Raw genomic sequence first — 19,861 nt, 5'->3', positions numbered from 1 at the left:
ACCTCCCTTGGCGTGCGCATGCTGGAGTCTGTGAAGGTTCTTCATGCGCTGGGGAAGAAGAATGAGACGAAAACTGGGCTCTCTTCCTGTCGGCTCTTGGGAAAGTCAAGCAACCCCAAAGACCCCCAGCCACCCCCAGCTATCCAGCCATGGCGGCATACCCCACGTGAGGGGAAGGGTCCTGAGAAAACGCAAGTCCAAGCCCAGAAACCAGACAGCAGTGCTGAAACAGAGTGTCCGTCTCCAGCCCAGTATGAGCGGCCTCCTCCTGGGAAGGTCAAGTTGATACCTCTGCCTTTTTCTGCCTGGGACAAGCCTCAAGCTCGACCCGCTCCTCGGAGGCCACAGTCTCTGGCCTCACATCGGCCTGCTGGGGCTTACCGTGCCCAGCCTGGTTCTACTGACTCAGCTCAACCTGCTGCAGCCAATTCATCCCAGCCAGCTCCTGCCTCTTTGCCAGGCCCCGCCAAACCAGCTCAGCCAACTGTGACCAACCCAACCCAACCGGCTTGGCCCAACCATACCCAGCCTCGTGTCCCTCAGTCTGCTGCTCCTAGGCCTGCACCCTCCAAAACTTCATCTGGCGCTCCTCTCCAGCGGGAGCCTGTTCCCCCTGCTGTGAATAAGCGCCAGTCCCCACCCAAGCTCCAAACCCACTTTCTACTCCAAGACTTCAGCAAGCAACGAGTTCCATGGAGGGAACCCAACGTGCCTGAGCCAGTCATGTCAAAGCCCATCGAACAAGAGCAGAGGCCAGAGCGAGAGGCCATGAAGAGGCGGGCTCAACAACAACGGGAGAATGCTGCCAGATACACCTCTTCGGGCAAGCTGCAATTTTTCACCGAGAGGGAAAACGAAATGGAAATTGCCGACTACTACGGATACGTCAAGTGAGAGCTGCTAGGATTCTTGGTGCCACCTTGGCTACCAGCTGTTCTTCCATACACAGGTAAGACAGGTATAGAACTGAATAAGTAAATGGAATACAATTAATAGACGAGTAACAAACCTTTCGAATTTTCAGATGCTGCTAACTGGGGCGTGAGAAAGGAAGGACTGAAAGTTGGATGGGAGAATGAAGGAAAGGGGTAAAAACTGAGCAAAGAGGAAGGAACTTGGCCCAGGGCTAGGAAGGCCAAAAGAGACGTATGGATTTAGGAAAGGAAGCAGGAGCGAGGATGAAATGGCAGAAGTAAAAAGCAGGGTCAGAGGTCTGGGTTGAAAGAACACAATTGGAGTAGAGTTGAAGGTGACAGAAGATGAGTCTAGGTTTACTAGGAGAAATAGAAAAAGTCTCTCGGGGACGCTGGCCTTAAGTCTCACAACCACCAGATAGGTATTTCAGAAAACAAGAGGTTCAGGACACATCTCTGAAAGGTCTGAGTTGCCTTATTCAGGTGTGACTGTAGTGGGGGAATAGGGAAATCTACCAGAGAAGTGGCTAGGGCTCAGAGTTATCCTAGGGGCAGCTGACGACAGGGGCAGAGCCAAGGGAACTGCTGGATCAGGAGGCCCACGAACAAAGCAGGGGCATAGCCGCCTGTCACTTCCCTGCCAGGAAGGAAGCCAGGTATATTACTATAACCAAGGCACACTGGGGTCTTTACTGTATGGAGAACTTGGCTCCTGCCCGCAATCCTACGGCTCGGCGTCACACACAGGAAGTAGGGCCTCTGGGCAACCAGAAATGGGAATGGGACTGAAGGAGATTCAGCCCACAAATATCCGACCACCAGCTTCCACCTCTGCAATCTGCCACCCTGTGTCTGCTCAACGCATCACAGAAACAAGTTTTCAAGGTGAGTATACAGACGGCAGAGAAAAGTTGAACAATGAGGTCAGCATTCAAAAATGGGGTCAAATCGACAGCTGGGAAGGGGTGTAGAGACAGGTAGAATTTAGATCCTGAGCCTTTAATAACCACTACCTTCTCTCAGTGCTCTCTGTTTTTAGACTCTATATGAGAACACCTAGGGCTTCCCTGGTGGCGCCTGCCAATGCAGGGGACACGGGTTCGAGCCCTGGTCTGCGAAGATCCCACATGCCGTGCAGCAACTAAGCGCATGTGCCACAACGACGGAGCCTGCATTCTAGAGCCCGTGAGCCTCAACTACCGAAGCCCACGTGCCTACAGCCCATGCTCCGCAACAAGAGAAGCCACCGCGATGAGATGCCCGCACACCGCAACCGAGAGTAGCCCCCGCTAGCCGCCAACTAGAGAAAGCCCGTGCACAGCAATGAGAGACCCAGTGCAGCCAAAAAAATAAATACGTAGAATAAATAAGTTCAAACAGTAAATAAATACATAAACATAAATTACAAAAAAAAAGAACACCTAATGCAGGTGGGAAGGTGGGAGGGCCACTGTAGAGGTCATCTATGCTACATGTACAAGAACCCCGAGAGCACACCAATCGGTACCACACTTTTCACTGCTGTAGCCGATCATTCCCCCTGTACTGCCACACTGTAGCACTCCCTTCCCTCATCTACTGCTATAGTCTCTTTGGAAGGTGTTTCCGAACTCTTGTTATCAGAGTGCCAGTTGAACTGTCCTCACTTCCTTCATTTATACCAGGATTGAAGACCTTGTGGTCCGAGATCCTGTCCAGAGAGCAAGCAGGCTAAGGCTCTGTCTTTGTTGATGTATTTCATCAGAAAGGGCTCTACCCCCTCTCCTAGTTCATGGTGTGAAGTGTTCTTGGCCTCTCGGGAAAGTGGGGAGAATGGAAAGGACCCTATATGAGAATGCTAGGCTCTGTAAAACATTTCAGGTTTTTAAAAATAAGACTCATTTTGTATTGGACTGACAACAGTCCTATGAAATACAAAGAAGGCCGAGAATCAGTGACAGGAAAGGATCACCAGTAAGAACTACAGCAGTCACCGCTTACCTCGTAGCATAGGGCACTGTCCGTGATCCTTAAGAAGAGTTAGTAGAAATGCCTTGCCCATCTTGCCCCTGAACCCCTTGAAAGGTACACGACTGCTGTGTTGGTGTTTAGGGGGAGCATCTCACTTACCAGGGACTGACTTCTCCCTTGATTCCTCTGTAGTGATGGAGACTTCCCCGCTGATGAAAAATTCCCTGGGATTGCAACCTCCAAGCCAGACAGCTTTCCTATGGAATGACAGAGAACTTGTCAAGGTGAAACACCAGTCTGCGGGAGAAAGGGAAGAAGAGAATGATGGAAATCGTTTCTGGGAAACTATTTTTACATTATGTGTTGTTTGTTCCCGGTAAATAAACTGAAATCTTCTTAACAGTACAACAAAATCTAAACCACTAAAGCCAACAATACAGGAGTATAACGTTCGACAAAAATTTCTTTGGCTGCGCAGCATGTGGGATCTTAGCTCCCCAACCAGGGATTGAACCCACGCCTGCTGCATTGGAAGCGCAGAGTCTTCACCACGGGACCACCGGGGAAGTCCCAGGACTATCACTTTTAAAGGAGAAGGTACAAACCCCTCGGTTCTATGAACTGGAGATTTTTAGTAAGAAGTCAATATATTTGTTGTTAGGCACATTTTATGTTAGGCTGTCTCCCTGCACAGGATGCAGGCGCCTTGAGAATGGAAGTCATATCCCTCTATAGTACGTCCCTCTTCTTTCTGCTTTGCAGTTTGCTGCTCCACTTGTTCAACCCCACCTAGTAATAACCTATACTTCCCTTGTTCCTGTTTTCCCATCTGGAAAACAGACAAAAGGCAACCAAACAACGCAAAGGTCTCAACAAATAAGGGATATCCAAAACCAGAGATGGCCAGAACTTCTGTACCCCTGATGAAATAGTCCTCATAAAAAACCTGATAATCAAATTCCTTAATGCTAGGAATCACAGTGAAAAATAGTATCTGAACTGACTTCTGTCAGATGAGTGAGAACTAAGGTTAATTCAGTGTATCTGAAGCATAGAAAGTGAGGGCAAAAGTGGCACAAGATGGGGCTAGAGAAGCAGAGAGGATTCTAGACCACGCAGAGTCTTAAAGGCCAACAGTGTGTTTTCTATTCTCAAAACAATGTTTGTGAGCGATGTTTATGAGCAACGTTCCAACTTGCTTTGAAGGTTTCTTGTGTGAAGAGTGGATTGGAAGGAAACAAGATATATGGACACCAGTTAGGACCTAATCGCAACAGACAGGCAAGTTCAGTATTAGGAAGTTGAGGAAGAGCTGGCTGACAGATTCCAAAGAAATTCAGGAGATGAACTGAAGCGGGCTTAATGGGGTAGGAGATGGAGGAAAGGAAGGTCTTAGGGAATTCAAGGGTTTACTGCACACATGAGCAAAGTCTCAAAATTAATCATTTGAACGTACAGAGGCGGATCTCCCAAATGACACCGGTTAGGAAGCAACGGTACGCCCTTTAGAATTCCTAGAGACAACACAAATCAACTGTTTCGATGGAAAATTCGGCGGGACTCTTGATTTCCATGGGAATACAGAGAAAAGAGACACTGATCTGGCTTGCAGGTATATTTAGGAAGTTGTTAGCCGGACATCACCTACTAGTATCATGTAAGTAGGCCGTCCGAAGTAGGAAGCTTAGGGGAAAAACCTGGAGGAAAACTTAAAAGCTTAAGCCACACCTCTACACTACACCACCTTTCACAATTTCTTCTCAGATAAGCATCATCCCCATCAGTGAAGAAACTCGTTCGTACCTCATAATAGGAAAAACAGGCCTAAAGATTCAATGTGTGTCTTGGGAGGTCCCATCTATGCGATATCTTCCTGGGACCAGAAAAGGCCCCAGGAAGATCCATCTCTGCACCCCTGAAAGCTTACCACCAAGGAAAATGACTAGGTCCATAGATTTCCTCCCTCAAACCAGCTTACCTCACACATAGATCATTAGCAACTCCGCCCTTACTCACATTATCACAGTCACAAGAGTGGTTAGGGAGAAAAGCACTAACCAGGGGAACTAAAACAGAGGCAATCCAGGCCAAGCTGGGCTGGTGGCAGATATCTTGCTCCTTACGCTCGGGTGCATAATGCGACTCACCACAGTGCCTTTTTCACAGACCCTTTTGAACGTTTCTCCACAGAATCCAACAGCTCAAGTTAGTTCATGACGCTTCAAGGTCAACAATCGTCAAGAGAAAAACATGCAATATGTCTTACAATGTTGGATTCCTTACAAACAGGACAAGGAGATAACCATGTAGACAAAACCAGAGCATTTGAAAACATCTGTATTCTACAAACACACCAGTGAATGCTATAAATAAGGTACTATGACATAAAACAAAATGAAAACTAGATGTGAGACTGTTCTCTTCAGTGTACAGACTTCATGGCAGTTGCTGCACACTATCTAGCTACTTAGATCTTTAACTCTCTGTTCTGTTAATACCAAATGAGGCCCAAGTGTGTCAACCTGTTTCCCACAGAAACCAAAAAGTCTACATGCATCTCTTTTCTCCTGTGCCCTTTCACCTTACCTGCTCCCAATTCTCCACCAACGTCCTCCTCTTTCTCTAATTATTCTCCTCTTCATTTTGCTTGGCCTTGCCCCCAAGCATGCAAGACAGAGAGTCCTAGAGGTCCAAGATTCTAGAGTGGCTGTTTGCAAGGCGGAGGAGATTACAGTAACTGCCACACTGTATATACTTCTGTGCAAAGAAAAAGGGACAGTGTTCAGAATGTCTCTCACATATAACAAGAGCTGGAGATGGCAGGATACCTGTGTGGCCCAAGGAACTAGAGCTAGCAAATTATGGGCCAAACAATTGCAACCAAAGGCTGGAAGAGGAAAGGTCTGCAACCAGCTCTGTCTCCTAGCTCTCTGGTATTTGCTGCCAACGGGCAGAGTCTATTTCGTGAAGCATCAAGCACTGAAAAGAAGACTCCTGCTGCTGGAAGGTGACAGGAAGTAACGTCCAATGCAAGATCAAGGCTTGTCCTCGAAGCAATGCCCATAATGGAAGAAAAAAAAAAAAGAGAAAGCGGAAGAGAAATGTTAAGTCGCAAGTCCAACCTGGCCCCCAGCCTAGCCCAGCCCAAGGAAGGTAGGAGTCAAGGAGAAGAAACTAAAAGAGAAGAGCCTTGGACCACAACATTCTCCACAAGGTACACTCAAGAAACTTCACCCTACTCTTGAACCAAGTTACAAAGAGAGCTTCTTAATCCCTACTTTGGCTCCTTAAAAGCTGCTATCAGTTCACTCATTAGACACATCTGATTTCAGAACAACTGTAATAGTTCAAACTAGATGGCTCTTTCCTTCCTAAGGATTATTAATTAAATAAGATCTATATAGCTCTAAGTATATGATACATAAAATAGAATACTCTGTAGAATATAAGTAACTCTTAGTTCAGTGTATTAATGAACGTCTGTAAGAAATGTTGCAATGATTTCCCTAATGGAAGAGCCTGGGGGAGGTAAATCTGTCTTCTAGGATTTCCTCCTCCCCAAAGCTCAGAAACTCAGGTGTTGTTTTAGCTCTCCTACACTCTCTTCACCCAAGCCCGCCTTCCTGTTGGGGATCGGACCTCCCTATTGGCTCTCTCATACCTTTCAACTGCCTGCTTTGTGACATCACTCTCCTCCCAAACCTACTACCACTTGGTAGAGCCTTGGGGTTTCCGTGGAGCTGTTTGGACCAGTAACCAGTGACCTCTGTACTGGACACGTGCGCCGTTCAGCTGCAGCCACTCAGACATCATCTAGTGTTGTCTCCTCATCCCTTGTACCTGCAGTGGATGCTTCCTCTTCTCTGACCATGTCAGGTAAGAAAAGAAACTTTGGAAAGTTTTGCGTTCGATTTCTTTTGCCCCTAAATTGAGTAGGAGATTCAAAATAGCATGGAATAATGAGGGAAAGTATTGAACTACAAGTCTGGAGACCTAATTTCACTTTTGACTTTGACGTTTACTATCTGTGTGACTTTGGACAAATCACTGGCTGTCTCACAAAGCCTGTTGCTTTCCTTAACTGTTACGTTAGGATACCACGTTGGGTTGATCACTCTGATCCCCTTCTTTTCCAGTATTGAGCCTTAAAGGGTACCCATGTAGAAAACGAAATCAGACACTTCTCAAGAGTGTTTCAACAGAAACATAGAAAAGTCAGGGGACATAGAAAACTAGCAATATATACCAAGATGTTTCATCTCTAATGGTCTCCCTCCACTAGGATTTCGACTAGTTGAAAAGAGAGAATAGGGAGAGAGGATGGAGAGTACTGGGCTCTACAGGGAGGCACAGAGTCGAGCGTAAGGAAGTTTAGGATGGTTTTCATTAGCACAGGCCAACAGGCACCAAGAGATGGGAGAAAATGTAAGAATGAAGAGGGAAAGCATAGAGGAGCTCTCAAGAAAAACGGAGTTTGCAATGGAATGCTGATGGGAACCAAAGATTTTCAATTAAAGCAGAAACAGCACAGAGGGAAACCTGCTCAGAGCAGGGCAAAACCAAGTTGATGGTAGCAAACCCTTACATTAACAGACTAAGAAGGAAAGTAAGGCCAGAACAGGGGATCACCAGGAAAGGCAGCTTATCAGAAAAGTCATACTCCGTTTTCTTTCTTTTATTGCCTCTCTGAATACAGTTGGCCACTTGACAGTTTTGAATATAAACATTTTAGAAATACGTTTTAGAAATGATGCCTCCTATAAACAAGCAACCACAGTGGTTATCTAGGGGGCTGCTTTTCAGTGTTTTATTCTTTCTAATTTTTAAACTAGGTAGACATTTCACCAATTCAACATTTTAAGTGATATCTTCTAAATTGAATCAGAAGGACTATTTTCCTTGGTGTGATATGTAGGTTCTAAGGCAAGGCTGCTTTTCATTTTTACAGTTATTTCCTTCCTAACACAGAGAGCACATTGATCAACAGCCATCGTTCGCTTGTAGATCTTAGCTACCGAAGAAGAAGAAGAAGAAGAAGAAAAAGTCAAGCCCCACATCTCTAATTCCCCCCACTTAGGGAATTCCCTGGCGGTCCAGTGCTTAGGACTCGGTGCTTTCACGGCCAGGGCCACGCGGCGCGGCCAAAGAAACAAAACAAACAAACATCCACATTTATCGAAAACCATATTGTGGAGTCCTGTGGATTTTCTTACATTTGAAAATCTTTTTTAATTGGATTCTAGGCATGATGGTTTTTTGAGGTTTTGGGATGCCATCTTCTTGGATGCTGAAGATGATTCTAATCTAAGTTCTAGGATAAATCCAAAAACCTTCCTGATACATTTTAAGCTTCCTTTCTGCTTATTATATAAGCTATATTCATTGAAATATATATTTCTCCTAGGCTTAATACCTCTTACTTGCTGGGTAAAAATATGAAGGAGCACAATAATGAAACTCTTTTACACTTATTATTTTGCTGTCTGCTTCGTACCGGTTTTCATTGAAATACTTGTCTATATGTGTTGTGGCTACCTATACATGCACATTTATTGCATTCTGTTGCTTGTTATGCATTTTTTACTGACATACCTTCTCTGTCTGTATGCATTGGCTAGGAATTCATTCACCTCTATCACCTCCATCGTGTCTTCTGGTTAATAGTATTCACTAAAATAGAGTGGGCAAAATTCACTTTCATAATATTGCATGGATAGTACAGAATGCCATTTGTTAGTAAATTCATTAGGCTTCGATACTTGCCACATACCCCAGTTTTCATTAATATCTATGGATTTCTTTTTCGTTAACGTAATATGCTTGTCATGATTTTTCTTTGTCTTTCTAGAACTTATTGTATCTTCCTCCATATAAATCATACGCAATAGATCAGCTTATTCATCTATTAATTATTACTGCTATTATTATTGGTGGTGGTGTTATAACCACTTTACAGGTGAGGAATCTGAAGTAATCAGATAACTCTTCCCTTTCCAAAAGCACTTAAGAAATCCACTTTCGGGTAATCATTTTGAGGTAGGATGAGAAACCAGGCTTGAAGAGGGCAAAAATGACTCTTTCAATTCACCAGTTGGACTGAGCTGTACGTCACCTCTAGGTAATAGCGTGGGAACTGCACAAGCAAAGGGAGACACTGAAGACGACAATGGTAATAGCCGTACTGTTTTCTAATGGACAAAAAAAATGCCTATATTATAAGTTCTATTTCTCCTGCTTTCTGGCAGTATCATGCTCAGAGTGGAGTCCTGGCAAGGAAGTCAGGATACTTAGGTTCTGAAACCTGGTAATGATACTAACATAATGAGAGAACTTGAACAAGTCAACCCGACCTCTCTGAGCCTCAGTTTCCTTACTCACGAAATGAGACTGAGAACATCGAAGTTCTCTAAGGGCCTCCTAGTTCTAAAATGCTTCCAGTCTAGGAAATAGCATAGAAGTCAATACGAGTGCAGGCTGAAGGGAAAGACAGGGCAGGGAGAAGGTTGCTTCCAGCCTAGAGAACAATCTCTGAACCACACCACTTGGCTCTTCTGCCCGTCTGTGCCCAAGATGGGAGCACAGGCAGTTAATAGAGAAGAGTGGAAAACTGCTCAGTCCTTACAGCCATCATTAACTGTCTGATTTTGGGTTTCTCAGGAAGTAGTGATAGTAGAGGTGTCCTGATAGCAAGAACCTTCAGATGATGCCGTTCCTCAAACGTAGTGAGAATTTCTCAACCTCCCTGAGTTTTTCATGACCCTCTTGTTCTTACAGAAAATTTCCAACATCCATCTCTACTTGGAACTCTAAATTCTCTGCAGCATTCTCCTCCTGTGGTGAGCAATGCAACTTCCCTAACACGAAGTGTCTGCAACTTCTCCAGAGTCTCTGCCCCTGCCGTCAGTTCGGCATCGGCTACTGGTACCCCTTTCCAGACACTCATGGGTAGTGCCTACCTTTACCAACATTCTAGCACGACTATGTTATCTGGAGTTACTGACCACAGCCAGATCTCCACTTCAGCTGCTTCCTATCCAGGTGTTCTTGAGTGGGACATCACAGCAAGCACTGAAAAGAATTCTTCTTCACTCGGAGACTTTACTCTGGCACTCACTGACCGCCACACAGCTGCCTCCTCCATGTTTCTGGCAGCCCAGTATGATAAAACTTCAGACGCCAAGAACATGGTCCCTCTACATCCATCGCTTTCTGCCAGCCTTGCTCAGGGAACACCATCTCAGATTCCAAATCAGGGGCAGAGCCGCCTGTCACTTCCCTGCCAGGACGGAAGCCAGGTATATTACTATAACCAAGGCACACTGGGGTCTTTACTGTATGGAGAACTTGGCTCCTGCCCGCAATCCTACGGCTCGGCGTCATACACAGGAAGTCGGGCCTCTGGGCAACCAGAAATGGGAATGGGACTGAAGGAGATTCAGCCCACAAATATCCGACCACCAGCTTCCACCTCTGCAGTCTGCCACCCTGTGTCTGCTCAACGCATCACAGAAACAAGTTTTCAAGGTGAGTATAACAAACGCCAGAGAAAGTTGAAGAATGAGGTCGGCATTCAAAAATGGGGTCAAATCGACAGCTGGGAAGGGGTGTAGAGGCAGGTAGAATTTAGATCCTGAGCCTTTAATAACCACTACCTTCGCTCAGTGCCCTCTGTTTTTAGACTCTATATGAGAACACCTAGGGCTTCCCTGGTGGCGCCGTGGTTAAGAATCCGCCTGCCAATGCAATGCGGGGGACACGGGTTCGAGCCCTGGTCTGCGAAGATCCCACATGCCGTGCAGCAACTAAGCGCATGTGCCACAACGACGGAGCCTGCATTCTAGAGCCCGTGAGCCTCAACTACCGAAGCCCACGTGCCTACAGCCCATGCTCCGCAACAAGAGAAGCCACCGCGATGAGAAGCCCGCACACCGCAACCGAGAGTAGCCCCCGCTAGCCGCCAACTAGAGAAAGCCCGTGCACAGCAATGAGAGACCCAGTGCAGCCAAAAAAATAAATACGTAGAATAAATAAGTTCAAACAGTAAATAAATACATAAACATAAATTACAAAAAAAAGAACACCTAATGCAGGTGGGAAGGTGGGAGGGCCACTGTAGAGGTCATCTATGCTACATGTACAAGAACGCCGAGAGCACACCAATCGGTACCACACTTTTCACTGCTGTAGCCGATCGTTCCCCCTGTACTGCCACACTGTAGCACTCCCTTCCCTCATCTACTGCTATAGTCTCTTCGGAAGGTGTTTCAGAACTCTTGTTATGTGAGTGCCAGTTGAACTGTCCTCACTTCCTTCATTTATACCAGGATTGAAGACCTTGTGGTCCGAGATCCTGTCCAGAGAGCAAGCAGGCTAAGACTCTGTCTTTGTTGATGTATTTCATCAGCAAGGGCTCTACCCCCCTCTCCTAGTTCATGGTGTGACGTGTTCTTGGCCTCTCGGGAAAGTGGGGAGAATGGAAAGGACCCTATATGAGAATGCTAGGCTTTGTAAAACATTTCAGGTTTTTAAAAATAAGACTCATTTTGTATTGGACTTATAACAGTCCTATGAAATACAAAGCGAGCCGAGAATCAGCGACAGGAAAGGCTCACCAGTAAGAATTACAACAGTCACCGCTTACCTCGTAGCATAGGGCACTGTCCATGATCCTTAAGAAGAGTTAGTAGAAATGCCTTGCCCATCTTGCCCCTGAACCCCTTGAAAGGTACACGACTGCTGTGTTGGTGTTTAGGGGGAGCATCTCACTTACCAGGGACTGACTTCTCCCTTGATCCCTTTGTAGGGATGGAGACCTCCCCCCTGGTGATGAAAAATTCCCTGGGATTGCAACCTCCAAGCCAGACGTTTTGTGTGACACAAAGTCAAGAACTCCCCAAGTCCTGCAGTAGCAGAAACAGCCACATACTTGAGAGTAACCCACCATCTGAACTTGGGGACATTTCAGTGACAGCTCCAGTCCAGAGTGCCAGGCGTCTCCTGGCCCTGCCTCCAGCTCCAAGCCAGGGACAAATAGAGAGTAAGCACGTGGATGATATCAAAACCAAGCTTTCAAAGCCTCTGGATGCCTACCAGATCCCAACAGAGAACCAAGATCCTCCACTACTCCCTTTAGGAATCCCTGATATTCACCAGCCGCTGGCCTGCACCGATCCCCTCAGCCAAGAGGAGCAGCCTGGTTCTGAAAATGCTGATCTGGGAGAGAACAGCCGGAGTCGTCAGGACCTAGGGACACTTGAAAATGGGATTGAACCTAGCAGTGGTCTTGCAGACATTACTACACTGGCGGAGGATATTCACCTTCCCCAGCTCTTTAATCCTTTGAAAGATCTTGATCAATCCCAAGGTCCCAACGTGATCAAAGCTAAAGACACCAGAGCCATTAAGGTGAATCAGGTGCAGGAAAAGCCAAGTGTCATAAAGGTTCCCTCTGATCAACCCAGGAAGAACAAACAGAAAGCCTCTGAGCCTATCAGTGGCGCTCCCAAGGCCAAAATCCAGCCAAAGAATCCAGAGTGCCCGTTAGGGGGAGAAGTGGTTACATGCCACGCTGCAGTCAGTGACAGGGCTCCTGTGAACACGGCCAAGCACTCTCAAGGCAAACCTCAGAAAGCTGCATCCAGAAAGATCAGCAAAACTAAGAGCCACGGGCAGGAAAAGACCAAAAGGACCAGAGGGAGAAACAAGGCTGAGGAGAACAAGCAGTCAGGGAACAAAGTCAAGGCAGAAGAGAAGCCAGCAATCCCCCACACGAAGCGAAAGGAACACCAAACTGAGCTTCTCCAACAGAGCTTTCAAAAGCCTCGAACCTCCCTTGGCGTGCGCATGCTGGAGTCTGTGAAGGTTCTTCATGCGCTGGGGAAGAAGAATGAGACGAAAACTGGGCTCTCTTCCTGTCGGCTCTTGGGAAAGTCAAGCAACCCCAAAGACCCCCAGCCACCCCCAGCTATCCAGCCATGGCGGCATACCCCACGTGAGGGGAAGGGTCCTGAGAAAACGCAAGTCCAAGCCCAGAAACCAGACAGCAGTGCTGAAACAGAGTGTCCGTCTCCAGCCCAGTATGAGCGGCCTCCTCCTGGGAAGGTCAAGTTGATACCTCTGCCTTTTTCTGCCTGGGACAAGCCTCAAGCTCGACCCGCTCCTCGGAGGCCACAGTCTCTGGCCTCACATCGGCCTGCTGGGGCTTACCGTGCCCAGCCTGGTTCTACTGACTCAGCTCAACCTGCTGCAGCCAATTCATCCCAGCCAGCTCCTGCCTCTTTGCCAGGCCCCGCCAAACCAGCTCAGCCAACTGTGACCAACCCAACCCAACCGGCTTGGACCAACCATACCCAGCCTCGTGTCCCTCAGTCTGCTGCTCCTAGGCCTGCACCCTCCAAAACTTCATCTGGCGCTCCTCTCCAGCGGGAGCCTGTTCCCCCTGCTGTGAATAAGCGCCAGTCCCCACCCAAGCTCCAAACCCAATTTCTACTCCAAGACTTCAGCAAGCAACGAGTTCCATGGAGGGAACCCAACGTGCCTGAGCCAGTCATGTCAAAGCCCATCGAACAAGAGCAGAGGCCAGAGCGAGAGGCCATGAAGAGGCGGGCTCAACAACAACGGGAGAATGCTGCCAGATACACCTCTTCGGGCAAGCTGCAATTTTTCACCGAGAGGGAAAACGAAATGGAAATTGCCGACTACTACGGATACGTCAAGTGAGAGCTGCTAGGATTCTTGGTGCCACCTTGGCTACCAGCTGTTCTTCCATACACAGGTAAGACAGGTATAGAACTGAATAAGTAAATGGAATACAATTAATAGACGAGTAACAAACCTTTCGAATTTTCAGATGCTGCTAACTGGGGCGTGAGAAAGGAAGGACTGAAAGTTGGATGGGAGAATGAAGGAAAGGGGTAAAAACTGAGCAAAGAGGAAGGAACTTGGCCCAGGGCTAGGAAGGCCAAAAGAGACGTATGGATTTAGGAAAGGAAGCAGGAGCGAGGATGAAATGGCAGAAGTAAAAAGCAGGGTCAGAGGTCTGGGTTGAAAGAACACAATTGGAGTAGAGTTGAAGGTGACAGAAGATGAGTCTAGGTTTACTAGGAGAAATAGAAAAAGTCTCTCGGGGACGCTGGCCTTAAGTCTCACAACCACCAGATAGGTATTTCAGAAAACAAGAGGTTCAGGACACATCTCTGAAAGGTCTGAGTTGCCTTATTCAGGTGTGACTGTAGTGGGGAATAGGGAAATCTACCAGAGAAGTGGCTAGGGCTCAGAGTTATCCTAGGGGCAGCTGACGACAGGGGCAGAGCCAAGGGAACTGCTGGATCAGGAGGCCCACGAACAAAGCAGGGGCATAGCCGCCTGTCACTTCCCTGCCAGGAAGGAAGCCAGGTATATTACTATAACCAAGGCACACTGGGGTCTTTACTGTATGGAGAACTTGGCTCCTGCCCGCAATCCTACGGCTCGGCGTCACACACAGGAAGTAGGGCCTCTGGGCAACCAGAAATGGGAATGGGACTGAAGGAGATTCAGCCCACAAATATCCGACCACCAGCTTCCACCTCTGCAATCTGCCACCCTGTGTCTGCTCAACGCATCACAGAAACAAGTTTTCAAGGTGAGTATACAGACGGCAGAGAAAAGTTGAACAATGAGGTCAGCATTCAAAAATGGGGTCAAATCGACAGCTGGGAAGGGGTGTAGAGACAGGTAGAATTTAGATCCTGAGCCTTTAATAACCACTACCTTCTCTCAGTGCTCTCTGTTTTTAGACTCTATATGAGAACACCTAGGGCTTCCCTGGTGGCGCCTGCCAATGCAGGGGACACGGGTTCGAGCCCTGGTCTGCGAAGATCCCACATGCCGTGCAGCAACTAAGCGCATGTGCCACAACGACGGAGCCTGCATTCTAGAGCCCGTGAGCCTCAACTACCGAAGCCCACGTGCCTACAGCCCATGCTCCGCAACAAGAGAAGCCACCGCGATGAGATGCCCGCACACCGCAACCGAGAGTAGCCCCCGCTAGCCGCCAACTAGAGAAAGCCCGTGCACAGCAATGAGAGACCCAGTGCAGCCAAAAAAATAAATACGTAGAATAAATAAGTTCAAACAGTAAATAAATACATAAACATAAATTACAAAAAAAAAGAACACCTAATGCAGGTGGGAAGGTGGGAGGGCCACTGTAGAGGTCATCTATGCTACATGTACAAGAACCCCGAGAGCACACCAATCGGTACCACACTTTTCACTGCTGTAGCCGATCATTCCCCCTGTACTGCCACACTGTAGCACTCCCTTCCCTCATCTACTGCTATAGTCTCTTTGGAAGGTGTTTCCGAACTCTTGTTATCAGAGTGCCAGTTGAACTGTCCTCACTTCCTTCATTTATACCAGGATTGAAGACCTTGTGGTCCGAGATCCTGTCCAGAGAGCAAGCAGGCTAAGGCTCTGTCTTTGTTGATGTATTTCATCAGAAAGGGCTCTACCCCCTCTCCTAGTTCATGGTGTGAAGTGTTCTTGGCCTCTCGGGAAAGTGGGGAGAATGGAAAGGACCCTATATGAGAATGCTAGGCTCTGTAAAACATTTCAGGTTTTTAAAAATAAGACTCATTTTGTATTGGACTGACAACAGTCCTATGAAATACAAAGAAGGCCGAGAATCAGTGACAGGAAAGGATCACCAGTAAGAACTACAGCAGTCACCGCTTACCTCGTAGCATAGGGCACTGTCCGTGATCCTTAAGAAGAGTTAGTAGAAATGCCTTGCCCATCTTGCCCCTGAACCCCTTGAAAGGTACACGACTGCTGTGTTGGTGTTTAGGGGGAGCATCTCACTTACCAGGGACTGACTTCTCCCTTGATTCCTCTGTAGTGATGGAGACTTCCCCGCTGATGAAAAATTCCCTGGGATTGCAACCTCCAAGCCAGACAGCTTTCCTATGGAATGACAGAGAACTTGTCAAGGTGAAACACCAGTCTGCGGGAGAAAGGGAAGAAGAGAATGATGGAAATCGTTTCTGGGAAACTATTTTTACATTATGTGTTGTTTGTTCCCGGTAAATAAACTGAAATCTTCTTAACAGTACAACAAAATCTAAACCACTAAAGCCAACAATACAGGAGTATAACGTTCGACAAAAATTTCTTTGGCTGCGCAGCATGTGGGATCTTAGCTCCCCAACCAGGGATTGAACCCACGCCTGCTGCATTGGAAGCGCAGAGTCTTCACCACGGGACCACCGGGGAAGTCCCAGGACTATCACTTTTAAAGGAGAAGGTACAAACCCCTCGGTTCTATGAACTGGAGATTTTTAGTAAGAAGTCAATATATTTGTTGTTAGGCACATTTTATGTTAGGCTGTCTCCCTGCACAGGATGCAGGCGCCTTGAGAATGGAAGTCATATCCCTCTATAGTACGTCCCTCTTCTTTCTGCTTTGCAGTTTGCTGCTCCACTTGTTCAACCCCACCTAGTAATAACCTATACTTCCCTTGTTCCTGTTTTCCCATCTGGAAAACAGACAAAAGGCAACCAAACAACGCAAAGGTCTCAACAAATAAGGGATATCCAAAACCAGAGATGGCCAGAACTTCTGTACCCCTGATGAAATAGTCCTCATAAAAAACCTGATAATCAAATTCCTTAATGCTAGGAATCACAGTGAAAAATAGTATCTGAACTGACTTCTGTCAGATGAGTGAGAACTAAGGTTAATTCAGTGTATCTGAAGCATAGAAAGTGAGGGCAAAAGTGGCACAAGATGGGGCTAGAGAAGCAGAGAGGATTCTAGACCACGCAGAGTCTTAAAGGCCAACAGTGTGTTTTCTATTCTCAAAACAATGTTTGTGAGCGATGTTTATGAGCAACGTTCCAACTTGCTTTGAAGGTTTCTTGTGTGAAGAGTGGATTGGAAGGAAACAAGATATATGGACACCAGTTAGGACCTAATCGCAACAGACAGGCAAGTTCAGTATTAGGAAGTTGAGGAAGAGCTGGCTGACAGATTCCAAAGAAATTCAGGAGATGAACTGAAGCGGGCTTAATGGGGTAGGAGATGGAGGAAAGGAAGGTCTTAGGGAATTCAAGGGTTTACTGCACACATGAGCAAAGTCTCAAAATTAATCATTTGAACGTACAGAGGCGGATCTCCCAAATGACACCGGTTAGGAAGCAACGGTACGCCCTTTAGAATTCCTAGAGACAACACAAATCAACTGTTTCGATGGAAAATTCGGCGGGACTCTTGATTTCCATGGGAATACAGAGAAAAGAGACACTGATCTGGCTTGCAGGTATATTTAGGAAGTTGTTAGCCGGACATCACCTACTAGTATCATGTAAGTAGGCCGTCCGAAGTAGGAAGCTTAGGGGAAAAACCTGGAGGAAAACTTAAAAGCTTAAGCCACACCTCTACACTACACCACCTTTCACAATTTCTTCTCAGATAAGCATCATCCCCATCAGTGAAGAAACTCGTTCGTACCTCATAATAGGAAAAACAGGCCTAAAGATTCAATGTGTGTCTTGGGAGGTCCCATCTATGCGATATCTTCCTGGGACCAGAAAAGGCCCCAGGAAGATCCATCTCTGCACCCCTGAAAGCTTACCACCAAGGAAAATGACTAGGTCCATAGATTTCCTCCCTCAAACCAGCTTACCTCACACATAGATCATTAGCAACTCCGCCCTTACTCACATTATCACAGTCACAAGAGTGGTTAGGGAGAAAAGCACTAACCAGGGGAACTAAAACAGAGGCAATCCAGGCCAAGCTGGGCTGGTGGCAGATATCTTGCTCCTTACGCTCGGGTGCATAATGCGACTCACCACAGTGCCTTTTTCACAGACCCTTTTGAACGTTTCTCCACAGAATCCAACAGCTCAAGTTAGTTCATGACGCTTCAAGGTCAACAATCGTCAAGAGAAAAACATGCAATATGTCTTACAATGTTGGATTCCTTACAAACAGGACAAGGAGATAACCATGTAGACAAAACCAGAGCATTTGAAAACATCTGTATTCTACAAACACACCAGTGAATGCTATAAATAAGGTACTATGACATAAAACAAAATGAAAACTAGATGTGAGACTGTTCTCTTCAGTGTACAGACTTCATGGCAGTTGCTGCACACTATCTAGCTACTTAGATCTTTAACTCTCTGTTCTGTTAATACCAAATGAGGCCCAAGTGTGTCAACCTGTTTCCCACAGAAACCAAAAAGTCTACATGCATCTCTTTTCTCCTGTGCCCTTTCACCTTACCTGCTCCCAATTCTCCACCAACGTCCTCCTCTTTCTCTAATTATTCTCCTCTTCATTTTGCTTGGCCTTGCCCCCAAGCATGCAAGACAGAGAGTCCTAGAGGTCCAAGATTCTAGAGTGGCTGTTTGCAAGGCGGAGGAGATTACAGTAACTGCCACACTGTATATACTTCTGTGCAAAGAAAAAGGGACAGTGTTCAGAATGTCTCTCACATATAACAAGAGCTGGAGATGGCAGGATACCTGTGTGGCCCAAGGAACTAGAGCTAGCAAATTATGGGCCAAACAATTGCAACCAAAGGCTGGAAGAGGAAAGGTCTGCAACCAGCTCTGTCTCCTAGCTCTCTGGTATTTGCTGCCAACGGGCAGAGTCTATTTCGTGAAGCATCAAGCACTGAAAAGAAGACTCCTGCTGCTGGAAGGTGACAGGAAGTAACGTCCAATGCAAGATCAAGGCTTGTCCTCGAAGCAATGCCCATAATGGAAGAAAAAAAAAAAAGAGAAAGCGGAAGAGAAATGTTAAGTCGCAAGTCCAACCTGGCCCCCAGCCTAGCCCAGCCCAAGGAAGGTAGGAGTCAAGGAGAAGAAACTAAAAGAGAAGAGCCTTGGACCACAACATTCTCCACAAGGTACACTCAACAAACTTCACCCTACTCTTGAACCAAGTTACAAAAAGAGCTTCTTAATCCCTACTTTGGCTCCTTAAAAGCTGCTATCAGTTCACTCATTAGACACATATGATTTCAGAACAACTGTAATAGTTCAAACTAGATGGCTCTTTCCTTCCTAAGGATTATTAATTAAAGAAGATCTATATAGCTCTAAGTATATGATACATAAAATAGAATACTCTGTAGAATATAAGTAACTCTTAGTTCAGTGTATTAATGAACGTCTGTAAGAAATGTGGCAATGATTTCCCTAATGGAAGAGCCTGGGGGAGGTAAATCTGTCTTCTAGGATTTCCTCCCCAGAGCTCAGAAACTCAGGTGTTGTTTTAGCTCTCCTACACTCTCTTCACCCAAGCCCGCCTTCCTGTTGGGGATCGGACCTCCCTATTGGCTCTCTCATACCTTTCAACTGCCTGCTTTGTGACATCACTCTCCTACCAAACCTACTACCACTTGGTAGAGTCTTGGGGTTTCCGTGGAGCTGTTTGGACCAGTAACCAGTGACCTCTGTACTGGACACGTGCGCCGTTCAGCTGCAGCCACTCGGACATCCTCTAGTGTTGTCTCCTCATCCCTGGTACCTGCAGTGGATGCTTCCTCTTCTCTGACCATGTCAGGTAAGAAAAGAAACTTTGGAAAGTTTTGCGTTCGATTTCTTTTGCCCCTAAATTGAGTAGGAGATTCAAAATAGCATGGAATAATGAGGGAAAGTATTGAACTACACGTCTGGAGACCTAATTTCAGTTTTGACTTTGACGTTTACTATCTGTGTGACTTTGGACAAATCACTGGCTGTCTCACAAAGCCTGTTGCTTTCCTTAACTGTTACGTTAGGATACCACGTTGGGTTGATCACTCTGATCCCCTTCTTTTCCAGTATTGAGCCTTAAAGGGTACCCATGTAGAAAACGAAATCAGACACTTCTCAAGAGTGTTTCAACAGAAACATAGAAAAGTCAGGGGACATAGAAAACTAGCAATATATACCAAGATGTTTCATCTCTAATGGTCTCCCTCCACTAGGATTTCGACTAGTTGAAAAGAGAGAATAGG

The 19,861-nt window shown here is 46.5% G+C and overlaps 1 protein-coding gene across 1 annotated transcript in view; it reads right to left on the bottom strand.

Moving 5' to 3' along the window:
• Positions 1–19,861, bottom strand: part of LOC309622246 (uncharacterized protein) — a gene marked incomplete at its 5' end in the record, with an annotated part of 76,231 nt that overhangs the window by 22,371 nt on the left and 33,999 nt on the right. Inside the window, 2 exons of the mRNA XM_082409371.1 lie at positions 3,024–3,161; positions 15,712–15,849. Coding sequence (XP_082265497.1) covers positions 3,024–3,161; positions 15,712–15,849 — 276 coding nt within the window. The remainder of the gene's footprint in view (positions 1–3,023; positions 3,162–15,711; positions 15,850–19,861) is intronic.

This window comes from Balaenoptera borealis, assembly GCF_965194805.1.
Source record: "Balaenoptera borealis genome assembly, contig: HAP1_SCAFFOLD_1870, whole genome shotgun sequence".
NCBI classification, from domain to species: domain Eukaryota; kingdom Metazoa; phylum Chordata; class Mammalia; order Artiodactyla; family Balaenopteridae; genus Balaenoptera; species Balaenoptera borealis.
Note: the sequence above shows the minus strand (reverse complement) of the source record. Positions and strands in the feature narration are given on the sequence as shown.